The following is a 12952-nucleotide window of genomic DNA, read 5'->3' as shown; positions in this document are numbered from 1 at the left end:
GGTCCCGATTCATCTTGGTTAGATTGTTGTAGAAGAAACGGTTCAGGTCTGAATCAGTCACACATAACTGCCGCAGTTCTTACGCGCGCAAACCACCCCTCTTTCACTGATATTATCGAGAAACGCATAAGCACAGTTTGGGTTTCTTTTTTGCTAGGCAGCCGATGGACTGCTTCAATGTCTGAGATCGAAAAGTTCAGATCAAGCTTATGCGCAAGGTCAACCAGTTTTTCCTTCAAGTTCTCATGTTCTTCTTGTTGCGGTCCTTCAATCTCCAGATTACATTTTCTGCTATATTTCTCATTTTCGCTTTGAACTTCACGTAGAGCTTGGAGTTACTCTGCCTGTGCTTGCACCGTCGCTTTCAATGCGCCAATTTCCGCCTCGTGTGCTGCAGCAAGTTCTGTGCTAGCTTTCATCTGCTCAAGTGCCGAGTCATAGTGGTTTGACATAAACGCGACTGATTCTTCCAGTTCTCCGACAGTTTTAGACAGCTTCGTGAATTCTGCCTTAAGCAGCAAGAGCGAGTCCTCTTTCTGGTGCAAAACTGGCAGTGATGCTAGGCTGGCTCTGATATCTCGTATTTCGCGCAGCAGTACCTGCTCAGATTCAGTGATTTTCCCTGCAGGAGCCGCTTCTGACTGAGAAAAGGCGCGTTTTTTCTCAGTTCGACACGTTTTACCAATAGATGAGATCTTTTTCGCTTGTCCCACGCCAACAACAACAACAACAACAACAACAACAACAACAACAACAACAACAACAACAACAACAACAACAACAACAACAACAACAACAACAACAACAACAATAATAATAATAATAATAATAATAATAATAATAATAATAATAATAATAATAATAATAATAATATGAAGAAGAAGAAGAAGAAGAAGAAGAAGAAGAAGAAGAAGAAGAAGAAGAAGAAGAAGAAGAAACTTTGTAGCCAACAAAAGAGGCTGGTGTGACTAAGCCCGGCAATATCGATGAGCGCAAAGAAAATGGCAATCATTGTAATGACAAGAAAAACCACTCTATTCATACACAAGAATCGCATTGTATAAGAAACAATTGGAACTCAACGGACAGCAACATAAAGCAAACGAGGACACAGGAAAAAAAAAGGCAGCAAACATACGAAGTTTTACAATAGCTTAACCATACTCTGCCAGCTACGCTTTGTGCTTGCAGCAGAGATAATCGGCGATAAGACTGATGATTTGGAGAACATAGGCACACCTTCTATAGTGAAGATTTGGGGAACACAGACACCCCGCCTTCAGATTTTCCTATATCTAGTTGTACAGTGGGGTACCATGTACTGTGGAAATTTCCGTAATGCTCTAAGAGCAATATCATATTGCTTGAACTCGGAGTTCCAGAAGTTTCGTAAAACAACTCCTTGTATAAATATAGATTTAAGAGGAAGCTTTAGCTTGCGTGCTCCATTCTAAATACATGTAAAAGGAGAATTTGTTTTTCTCGGCAACCACTGCACCAGATTTACCGAGGTTTGTTGCATTTAAAAGACAAGCTTAAAATCTGGTGAGTGTTAGTTTCGAATGTTTATTTAGAATGTCAATTTTTTATTAAAAATTGGCAAAATCAAAAATTTTCAGAAAGAGAAGCTATCAAGTTTACAACTCTCTAACTCACCAACGAAAAATGATATCACAATTCTGTGAATTGCATCTGGTAGTACATCTAAAGCGAACAAAACTGATTTCTTACACATGAATCTAAAAAAAAATAGGTAATATGGAAATACAGCTTTTGCGGAACCCTTATACATAACGTAGCGAATTCACGTAAGATATAAATTGACATATCGAATTGGTGGTCTTTAAATGATAAATGGATGCCGTTTACAGAACGACGATATCTGTTCTTGATGCAGAGCTATTTGTTTATCAACTTCATGCGTGTATACTTTTAGAACTTTCGAATTTTTGAAAATTCTTTTAACAAATTTCAGTCCCTAAATCGAAATTCCGCTTCCAACAGTCACTAGAATATAAATGTTTCTCTCAAATGCAAAAAAATTATTAAAATCGATCCAGGGCTTGCCTCAGAAAATCATTTTTCCGCCTTACATGTATTTGACTAGGCCGCATCGGAGTTGGGCTCGAGCTAAAGCTTCCTCTTAAGTGAGGGTATATCAAGAAACAAAAACAAATTAGCGTTGTCAGCCACGGACAAATTACATTTTAGCACGCTTTGCAAGATCTTACGCACGTGGCTCTTTCAAGAGCAGAACAAAATCAAAACAGTGTAACTTCATACCTCAGTATGCTGCATTCAAATACATGCATGATTGTTATTTCATAGATGTCCGCAGAAAAAATGTAATTTTAAATAGCACGCAAGCGAGGCGCCTGAGTGCAATACAGATGTTTACTAAGTGACTGCGCCGCGTTGAATGACTGACAAAGAAAATTCCCAGGAATTGAGCTCACGGAATCCAACTGCCCTGAATTTTTATGAAGTACAGTTATGACAGTGTAAAAACAGCTGTAATTCGCTAACCGCCGCCTTCAGTGGAGTTCTATAATAAACGACTTTAGTTTTTTTGCCGGTTCACAGGCAAACAGTCTTTAGCGAACCAAGTCATTCTAACCCACACATTTTGTTGCAGTAAAGTAATGGCTTTTGTGTAAAAGATATGCTTTGTTACCAACATAGTGTCATCTACATATTGAAAAAGAAATGATAAAAAGGAGACAGCTAACGCCATATATCGCTATTGAATATGTTAAGAAATAGTGGTGATGAAATGAAACCTTCCGGCACTCCCGCGGTCTGTTCTAGCCTACTGCCAAAGTTCGTTTGGTCTTCCAAGCATACTACTTGTGAGTGATTACTGAGATACTGTTTTAATAAATCAAATACTGATCTCAAACCGAGCAAGTGTGCACTTTTTCTAGTAGGCTTCACTATGTCCAGTGCCTTATCCAAATCTAAGAACAAGCTGCAGGCATACGAGCTTTGCTCAATAAATGAATACAACTCGTTAGATAATTCCTCGAAAAGGGCAGTGACACCTGGATGTGACAAAACGAAACTGACAATTTGAAATAACTAATAATAAGCTTATCCTAAGGAAGTGATGCACTTTTATACAAATTTATCTGGAATTTGGGGCAAAATTGGTAAAAAAATTGCTCTGTACTTTTGCACATTGGCTTTTTTTTGGCTCTTGCTAGCGGTCTTACGATTGCTGTTTCGACAAGGAACGCTAACTAGAAATCCATTTAGCATGGTGAGTAAGATGCACGGAAAGGGCCCCAAAATTTTTTTGAAAAATTGATACAGAAATGCCGCCTATGCCGGCAGGTTTCCTCCGTCTCAAAGCTAAAAACAATTATAGCAGGGAGACCGAGCGATAACGTGGGCAGAAAGCAGACGCCAATATAGTTAGCTGAGCGCACATCGACATACCATCGCCGGTGAGCGGTCTGTTGCAGTCGTGCGAAATCTGAACAAACATTTTAGCGGTGTGCACAGTATCACTCGGAAGTGCATCTGCGGTATACGAAGGTTTTCTCTTTTTAGGAGAATATCCTTGTTCAGCGATAATGTCCCAGCCGTGCTTTTATGGGATAACTTGAACTGCTGTTAGAAGCATCGCCTTCTTGCATACAGAATAACGGCAACTATACTCCGTTTTTTGCAGCTGTGTAGTCAACTTTAAGCCCACTATTATTCGCTTACACTTGAACTGTTTGCACAGTAAGTCACTGTCAATAATTGCCACATAATTTCGGGATTTCACCAACTGGGATCGCGCCTGTTTGTAACTAGTGCGCACTTTTTTTCAAGAACTTGTAAATGCTATCAAAATATTGCATATGCTTCTCCAGGTGTACCAGAAATCAAAGATGGCCCAAGACTTCCTACCAAAGTAATTGATTTACGTTGGTCAGCCACAGACACATGCGTTTCTTTATACGTGGCTCTCTCTTTCATACTGCGGGCCCTGAGCAGTAAGTAATACGTAGCGAGACGGCAGGCGGTAAACCAGTGATCAGCTAAACGTTGCGTAACTACACAGGACGTAACAAATCGGTTTGTCGCGCGTGCGGCTCCCCTCTCTACTTGAAAAGTTATCTCCGAGCAAGATTGCCAAGCACACCTATAAGGTTCTCGTTTCGAGATACGCGTAAGCCGTGAATTTCCAAGTTAGCTTTTCGGCTCTACTGCTCAGGTTCATATTGCACCTGTTGTAAGTGCTTCAGGAGCGTTGCCTGAGCCTGCACAGTCGCTTTCAGTTTTCCAGTTTCGCTATCTCGATACTGCATGCCGTTCTCATATGAACTTAGTTTCTCGCGTATCGCTTCGTACTGCTGAGTCAGGTTTTTCACTTCACATTCATAGACAGTGAATATTTTAGCCCCAGTCAAGAATGCCGCCTTCAGAAGCAACAAGTCAACCTTCCCGTGGAGAGCTGGCAGTGTATCGAGGTTTTTTTCTACGTCCCTAATTTCTTCAATTAGTGCCGAAATTCCTTCATTATTAACTGCGAGAACTACTGATTACAGCTTAGCAAGAGAAGCCTGTTTTTTTCTTTTTTTTTCTTTTTGCTCTGCAAGGGATTTTACAAACCCAGGCGTCCCGCTTAGGCTGCCCCTGGAAGAAAGAGTGTTAGGAGCAACCCCTGAGCATGCTTGTTCCAGATGGTACGAATAATTACCAATACAACGCGTCTTAAAATAAAGGTTACAAATAACGAACGCTTGTTTACACGCACTCTACGCACGCAGAGTGTGCGTAGAGTGCATATATCGCTCATCATTCAGCAACAGTTTCTGGCACGCCATACAAGAATCGCGAAACATCGTAGGCATTGGCAAGACACACTGACAGTCGGCTGCAACGAGAAGAATCTTTGAATAGACAGTACAAAGCAGCAAAAGTATCTTTATCTGCCAACTACGCCTGCGGGGTCGGTTTCCTTGTGATGGTGGCGCCAACGTTACTAGAAGCGAAAAACGATAGCGTTGAAAGCAGCGGAACAGCGCAGGCATACCTTGCACTTTATTTTTTTTTTGTCAATCCACCAGAAAAACCCTCGATTGGACCGTAAAAATACTGTCAAAATACAGACGATTGGTGAAAAGGCAAGCTCTTATTAACTGATATAATGACAATAATAATCTGCAACAACTTCTCAAGTATACTTGGCTTCAACACAGACAGCGAGTAGCTGCCGAACTTATTTCACCTCTGTGGTTTAGGATTCTCTTGTGTAAAGAACCATGGCGTGGAGTAGGCCGTGTTTCATTTCGTTCGCTCCACTGTTGGAGGAGCTCGTGAGGCGGGAGCCGAACCGCGATGCTCGAAGGAGTATGTAGCCTGGGGCGCTATAACGTAAAACTATTCCAAACTTTTCTATTCCAATTCTGCTATCAGCCCTCCACGATTGGTCAAAAACTTTTTTCGACCACTCCCACTTCACCTGTCTGTCACGCGACGTCACGAAAACCGCGATACCTCCCCATCTGATATGATGTGTACACACTGATTATGCATGATTTGACAAAAAAAAAAGAAAAACAGTTATTTCTGATTCGACCCCTTTTTGCCATTGGCCCTCGGCTATTGGTAAAAAGTTTTCGGGCTGCACCCACTTCACCTGCCTGTCACGCGACGTCACAAAACCGCAAGAACTCACCGCGTCAAAGTGACGTGTACGCGATAAAGATGCATTATTATGCCGAACAAAACTGAATTTTCTTCGGAATAGCCGCAGGCTGCCCCGTTCGGAAAGGAATAGAAGATGGCTGCCGGCGATCGCTCAGACGCTGGCTGCTCGCACCTGCCGGAGAGCATCGGTGTATTTGCGTATAATGAAACTTCTTGCGTGGCCATGTAACGTTTGCGAGCACTTTCGGCACGTTCACCCCGTCATTCTGCCAACTCTTCTTTGCTGAGGGTCCGTTTAAGCGTCATTCTTGAGCTTCCGTTGCATGCCGCCGCGATTTTCGACCAGCCACCGCAAGCTAAGTAAGGGAGAGCCGACCAATCATAGACCCCGGCACCACCCTCTTCATCCGATTATCGACTTTCAGTGCAGTGGCTCGGCCCCATCGAAGCCCTCTCCACTTGAGCGTTCTCCTCGCCTCTTGTCAGCCAATTAGATACGACAAGCCGCTCAGTGTAAACGATGGTATTTGTTCTTCAAGCAAACAAAAGTGACCTCCTATAAACGAGGAGAGCGTTTGATTGGTCTGTTCAGACAACCCTGCGGGTGACCGCCCGGTGCTTGAGTTTGTGGTTACGCAAATTTGACGTCAGGAGATTGGAATAGAAACATATTGGAATAGTTTTACGTTATAGGGCCCCTGGACGTAAGAACAGGAAGCAAAAAGTATGAACGCTTAGTGCGACAAAACCTATTGTTCCCTTTGAAGCAACAATGCATTCATGAATATCCTGACTCTGTTCACAACTTTACACTAAAATTTAACGAGAACTTTGTTGCTAATAAAATATTTCTGCGCCCTTTGATTGAATACTAGCCTACGTTTATGCCTCCCGTGACTCCGAAGACATGGACAGCACTATTGCACCCGGAATCGCGTCAGGGACCACAATAAAAAATTTCAGCAGAACTCATCGCATGATATTTCTAGACGTTAATGCGATTAGCGTTCAACCAATGTAGCAACACACCGTATTGCCAAAGTCGTCCCTTCTGTGCAGCTGACTTCTTCAATTCTTTGTTGCCGACATCTTCCTGACTCCGCTGTAGTTAAGCACACCTCGCTCAACGCACACACTTGCCCCATTCCGTTCGCATCACTTATTTCTCAACACTCGGCTGCTTTCGATGCAGACTTTTTCACTTCTATGCATAGACGACTTTTCAATTTTACGTTGCTGATTTCTTCACTTCATGCTTCGCGAGCTCCTTGTCTATGCGGTCGCATAACCAGTGGCGCCATACCCATCCTGGAGGATTAGCCAAGAATGTTCACATGCCTAGTGTCCCATTCGCAGTTGCACATATCCAATGTCTCAATTTGTCTACTCGGGCACAAGTCTAGTGGTACATATCCAGTGGCCCAAATTGCCGTGAAAGAGGTTAGATACGGGCAGACATACCTATGAGGGCGTTATGTTCCCAAGTACTGATAATCGCACAAAAAATACTAATAAAACTAATCAAAAGAAACAACTTCGACAGAAATTGGGTTGTGATTTCACAAGGTATTTTGTTCATTGTGCATTCCTTTGCATCTGACACGTAATGAAGCATAGATGCCACACAGCTTAAAGAAAACTAGGTTTTTGTGTGTGTGCGTGACCCTTGCATCTACGTATCTTCTATACAGGAATTCCAGCGGCTGATGGGCCTGTCAGACTGCTTCTACTGGACAGGCCACTTCGCCTGCAGCTTCTTGACGTGCCTGGTGCACAGTGGTCTCTGTGTCTACTGCACCGTTGTGCAGGCGTGGAGCAGCAAGGGCAACGCCTTCTTGGAGAATACTGACCCTTCGCTGCTCTTCTTTGTGTTCGCCGTGCACAATGCGCTGCAGCTGCTCCTAGTCATGCTGGTTGCCTGTTTGTTCACCTCGAGTAAGCATCGGCTAAGGCTCCAAGGTCATTGTAAAAAAAAAAGCTGCTTAAAATCAAGGCGTGTGATTAATAGTGACTCGTAGGAACTGTTTCGTAGCATTCATTTTCAGCTTGAGGTATATCCATAAAAGTTCTGCTTAGACGTGGTTGCGTGTTGCGTAAGGTTGCTCTTGTGCATAGTATTCACCTGTCCAAATCTGCTTGCTGTCACTACTTATTAGTTATTAAGCGGCGCCATAATATCGGTGGCTGCCTATGCAGACCAGCGCGTCGCACTAGTCAATGCGTAAGCCAACCAGGAAAACTTACAGAGGAATAAGAGTCACTCCCTCGTCAGATTTGGCCTCCTGAGCGCAGTAATTGTGCAGACCCACCTATACTATATGCGTGGCAGTTTTTGTGAGACAGTACAGCTCCGGCTTTTCTCGCAGTTCTGGCTGGGTTCATCTGCGTCGCGGTGCTGTGCTTCGTGCTGCCTGCATGGGTTTTGTCCAAAACCGGTAGCCTCGGCTCGCTGGCAGAGTTCTTGTTCCGGGACCGCCACTTGACGCTGCTGACCTCCGTGCTGCCAACCGTGGCTACCTACAACCTGCTGATTGTACTGGGCATCCAGAACGACTTTGAAGGTGCGTACTACGCGCCCTAAAGATAATTACAGAAATATAACCGGAGGTTTCAAACTAGAAGGGCTAAGATTTGGAGGCTAACAAGCGGTACTAAAGGAAAGCTAAGGACCGCGCAACGAGCGATGGAATTTAAAATTGTGCATTTGTGACACTAAGAAGCAGAAAGACCAGCGGTGTGGGGAAATGCAGTTCTATGATGTGAATTCTGGAGATAAACGTGAAGCGGAATTGGATAGATCATGGGATATATCAAGCCGACGGGGGGTGCTATTTTCGAATAATGGAGTAGCTGCGGAGATTAGAGAAACCCAGTCAAAGGCGTTAGAAGATTCGTTGCGAGTCTAAATAATGAAATGCGCAGGAATAGTGTCAAGATGTGGTCAACTGGAGTCAACTCGAATTATCTAGGTGATGTTCTTGTGTTGCAGCGGATTTCATATAGGGTTGCGCGAGGTGCCACAGGACATACTGCATGAGCAAAATGATTACCATACCGGGCAATGGGTATTTGTAATAAATAAAATCAGCAATCAGCAATCAATCTGCTCCGAGACGGCGTTCCGCACCCAGGGCGGGTCAAATGTTACGAGAAAATTTGTTGAAATGGATGAAAAATATGATCGCCGGGACGTCGCGCGTAATTGTTTTTCGGCCGTGTTGGCTGTATATAGTATGTGCACAAACCTTGCTATTGCGATAGCAATTGTATGGACACTCCATGCGCATTTCTAGCGTCGGTGTCGCCGTCACCGAGCGGTTCCACATAAAGTCCTAGACCAATGAAATAGTCTCCGCGCGCGACGTGCTATATCTGTGAGTGAAAGCGTGCGAGGGTGAGTCGGTGATCTCGACTTAATCTCGCGCACACAACGGAGGAAAGCGGGGAGGAAGCGCACCGTCTTCACTCGCACGCAAAGTTCCGCTGGGAAGATATAGAGGGAGGAAGGGGGCGCGTTCTGCTCCGGGCCGCTGTATATGTTGAAATACATCTGCTACGGGGACACAGCCCACCGCCCCACGCTGTGGTTCCGCGGCTTAGTTCACGTGGATGCAAGACGCAGCACGAAGGTCAATTCTCTCGCTGCTGCTGCCGCGCTTCGTCACTCCAGCGCTTCGACATCGAGTTTCCGTGGCCGTCCAGTTAAAATTGAAATTAAATTATGGGGTTTTACGTGCCAAAACCGCTTTCTGATTACGAGGCACGCCGTAGTGGAGGACTCCGGAAATTTCGACCGCCTGGGGTTCTTTAACGTGCACCTAAATCTACGTACACGGGCGTTTTCGCATTTCGTCCGTGGCCAGCCAGTGAGATGTGCTCACGTTCGCTTGCGCGTGCATGACACCATGCTCGTCAATTTATTTAGCATGTCTATGTTTACAAGTTTATAAAGTCGATAAAACTAACTATATGTCCCTACTTCATATAGCTGTCCACTATTTTACTATCGCAGTCACTGTTTAGCCTTTCGGGTGCTCCGTCACAAAAAACTCACTGCAACGGTATCTCCCCCGAAAGCACCATTCCTTTGGTAAAGCGAACATCTTTCTGGAAGCGTTTCTGCTATTCGCTTACGACCATCGTCGATCATTTCTGTAAATGTTTTTTATACAGTACCAGTGGCCGCCGCGGCGGCTCAGCGACTACCGCGTTCTGCTGCTGTGCTCCAGGACGCCGGTTCGATTCCTAACTATCACCCTGTACGAACGGAGGCTGAACACAGAAACGCTGGTGTGCTAAGGTTTAGGTGTGCGCTAAACAAGCACCCCAGGAGGCTGAAATTAACCCCGACACCCCCCCCCCCCTCCTCCCTTCCCCTCTGGCACTGCTCACAGTCCTACTGTTTCTTTGGAATGTTTAAACCCCAGGACTTAATCGAGCAACCGGGACAACATTTCTTCACAGTATACATCGAACGCGTCGAGCAGCATGGAAGCAGCGCGCTGCCACGACAATTGTCCCCCATTTCTCAACAGGCGGCGCCTCGTGGGGAAAGACGTTCCGTTACGTCTTCGGTGTGTGCCCCGTCAACGTACTAGACATCTGGTTCGTGAACATTGTTGTGGCGGTCATTCTGATCTTGCTCGTGGCCTTCGCTTCCAACGTGTTTCCTTGGAACACGGCCATTCCGCAGCACCCGCTCTTTCTCTTCAAGGTGAGTCCTGCACTGTGCGCGGAGGAGACAGGGTGTTCGAGACTATACATTGTTGCCAGGAGGGCGAGAGCACTGCGCCTTCTTTCTTCTCCGAAGCTGGAGCATCGCGGCTGGAGTATATAATGAACCCTAGGCGTGAACCGTGGAGAAAGTGAGCGGCTCTAGGCGTCGGCTTCACAGTGCGTCAGCCCCTACCACGACAGCACTCGCAAAAGATGGGTCGCCATCTTTGATAAGCTAACGGTCCGCACAGACGGTTCTTTCGCTCGAAGCACGGCTGATAGTGCTGCAATACGATAGCGCATGAGCGCGTTCACGTGGTTTTATCTTGTATTTCGCGGGCTTTCTTTAAACGCCGGAAAAACTCACCACGCAGCATGTACGTTACCACAAAAATTGGCTCGGTCGTTTCTGAATACCCTCTTCAACGTAACGAAACGCACTTTGCTCTAAAGTGAATATTAAAAATTTTGCATAATTAGTCTTAGTCAATTAACTAGTCGTACGGATATAAATATATACTCTAAGGAGCGCCACATGACAGCAAACCACATGTCGTCGGTTTAATTCAGCTGCAGTTACCCACATCTTTTTAAATCCTTGACTCAAGTCACGTGATGCAACCTGTACACCCCCGATGCAATCTTGACAAAGGCGTAGGCATGGTCAGTGCACAGTTTACTTGTTAGCAGCTTTTAGACAACACTTAAGCGGACGACGCGTGCACCTGCTAGTTTTCGCTATGCCGTTAAATCCGAGCATGCCACCTTCCAGATTTTTCATCGCGCCGCCGGCGCCTCCTTCTCTCGGATGCCTCGGAGGTCCTGTCGAGGAGCCGCGCAGTCTAGACCATGCGTCACTTCCTGTGATCGGCAATGGCTGTGTTCTTTCTTTTCACTTTTGGTATCAAAAGCTGCTAGTTTTGCGAGCTTTTCGACACATTTCCGCTGACTTCCTAAACTTAATATTTTGCACCGCGGAAGCTCTACAATATCTACACTACCTTAAGCTATACGCTTCTCACGTGGCCTTTAACAAAACACCGGGAACAATAAGTATGAAGTTTTCATAGCAGTCTTTCACAATATGCGAGAACCACGAGCCAGAAATTCAGCATGCAACCAGGAGCTTATGCAGCTTCAAACTTCTAAATTTCAATGGCAAGTGTTCGAAGCTTGGCAATGAAATATTCAAAGCTTGCTTTCAAGCAATTTGCCCGAGCCATTTCACGCCCCTGAGGTTGCAAGCTTCCAAAAAGCTCTTGAGACGGCCAATTTAGGCACGCCGTGTGTACCTTTCTTTCCAAATTTCGAAATTGACCAACTATACATAAATTACGCAATTAGATTTGCCGGCACTCTGATTTCTCGGTTTAGTTGTGCCTTTCAGGTCACTTCCTGTCAGCTATTACTAGTAAAGTGCTACAATTCCCGCAAGAGTCATCGGACCTGAAAGACCTTTACTGTGGCAGCGACATATATATTACGCTTCCACTATCAGGGAAAAACAGGAAGGCAAGAAAACAACTACAAATCTGCATAGCCATATGCGCCGCAGAAACCAAAATTTGTCACTGTCATACCATTTCACCCTCCAGAAACCTCACTTCCTTATCACTTAATGCTACAGAAAGGGCACTCCCACAACTCTGATCATGCCGATGAATTTCTCTGGCCTCGACTATCTCCCTGGCTAATCGATTTACGTGAGAAAATAAAATCGTGCATCGGTTAAATATAGAATAGCAACCACTGCAACCTTGCCTCTGTTTTTCCCTGATTGTGGAAGCGTATATATATGTCGCTGTCACAATAAAAGCAAGTTGATGCTTGCGCATGGTGTGTGCCCCTCCTTCGTTCGGCGTCCTGTCTTTGTGCGCGCATGAGTTCCTAAAGAATTACGTTTCACCTACTCGCCCAAAACGTAACGTCTCAGAAAGAGTCGACTAGGTGAAAGCTGGGCTGTTGCTTCAATATGCAAGAGTGTTGATATTTACTTTAAAAAAATGGCTGTGGCTTAGCTAAGGTTAAGCCCAGGATGCGAAGCATACTAGCCTTTATTTTAGTTGTTGAACCACTGTTTAGCCTGGTGAACTGCTGTTGCTTGGTTATATTTGGTTCGACTAGACGAAGAAACAACTCATGCGTTACTCTGCTTCGCCTTCAAGAGCGGAACGCGAAAACGTTCCCGTCGACCCGCCAAGGGGTGGAAGACAATGGGCTACGGCGCAGCGACTAAGCGCCCCGCATTGGACGCGGTGAGCGTCGAGCAACGCAGCGTTCGGCGCGGCAACGAAATGTGCGCCTGAGCAAGCGACGCACTCCTGAGCCTTAGAAACAGCTCGTTTCTAAGGCAACACCACATTCGCTAGAGGCGCTTTTGTACCGCTTTGAAGCATCGTACTCGTGGCTCAGTGGTAGCGTCTCCGTCTCACACTCCGGAGACCCTGGTTCGATTCCCACCTAGCCCATCTTGCAAGAGTTGAGCCAAAGCCACCTAGAAAATCAGTCTCTGTAGCACGCCACAACCTTCGCTTCTTATTCCAACGAGCAGCTCTGTCTCCAGGAGGTATCTCACCTCGTGAGTGTCTAGCAG

General features: G+C 45.4%; 1 protein-coding gene across 4 annotated transcripts in view; it reads left to right on the top strand.

Moving 5' to 3' along the window:
- Nucleotides 1–12952, top strand: part of LOC135896070 (phospholipid-transporting ATPase ABCA3-like) — a 142261-nt gene that overhangs the window by 22216 nt on the left and 107093 nt on the right. For all 4 annotated transcript variants that reach the window (XR_011512057.1, XR_011512055.1, XR_011512056.1 and 1 more), the window contains exons 5-7: nt 7335–7578; nt 8010–8204; nt 10179–10357. Coding sequence is in view for 1 of the 4 variants with exons in the window: in XM_065424403.1 (XP_065280475.1) it covers nt 7335–7578; nt 8010–8204; nt 10179–10357 (618 nt within the window). In the remaining 3 variants the exon portion in view is untranslated. The remainder of the gene's footprint in view (nt 1–7334; nt 7579–8009; nt 8205–10178; nt 10358–12952) is intronic.

This window comes from Dermacentor albipictus, chromosome 2 (assembly GCF_038994185.2).
Source record: "Dermacentor albipictus isolate Rhodes 1998 colony chromosome 2, USDA_Dalb.pri_finalv2, whole genome shotgun sequence".
Lineage (NCBI taxonomy): Eukaryota > Metazoa > Arthropoda > Arachnida > Ixodida > Ixodidae > Dermacentor > Dermacentor albipictus.
The sequence above is the reverse complement of the archived record's forward strand: the minus strand, read 5'-3'. Positions and strand labels throughout refer to the sequence as shown.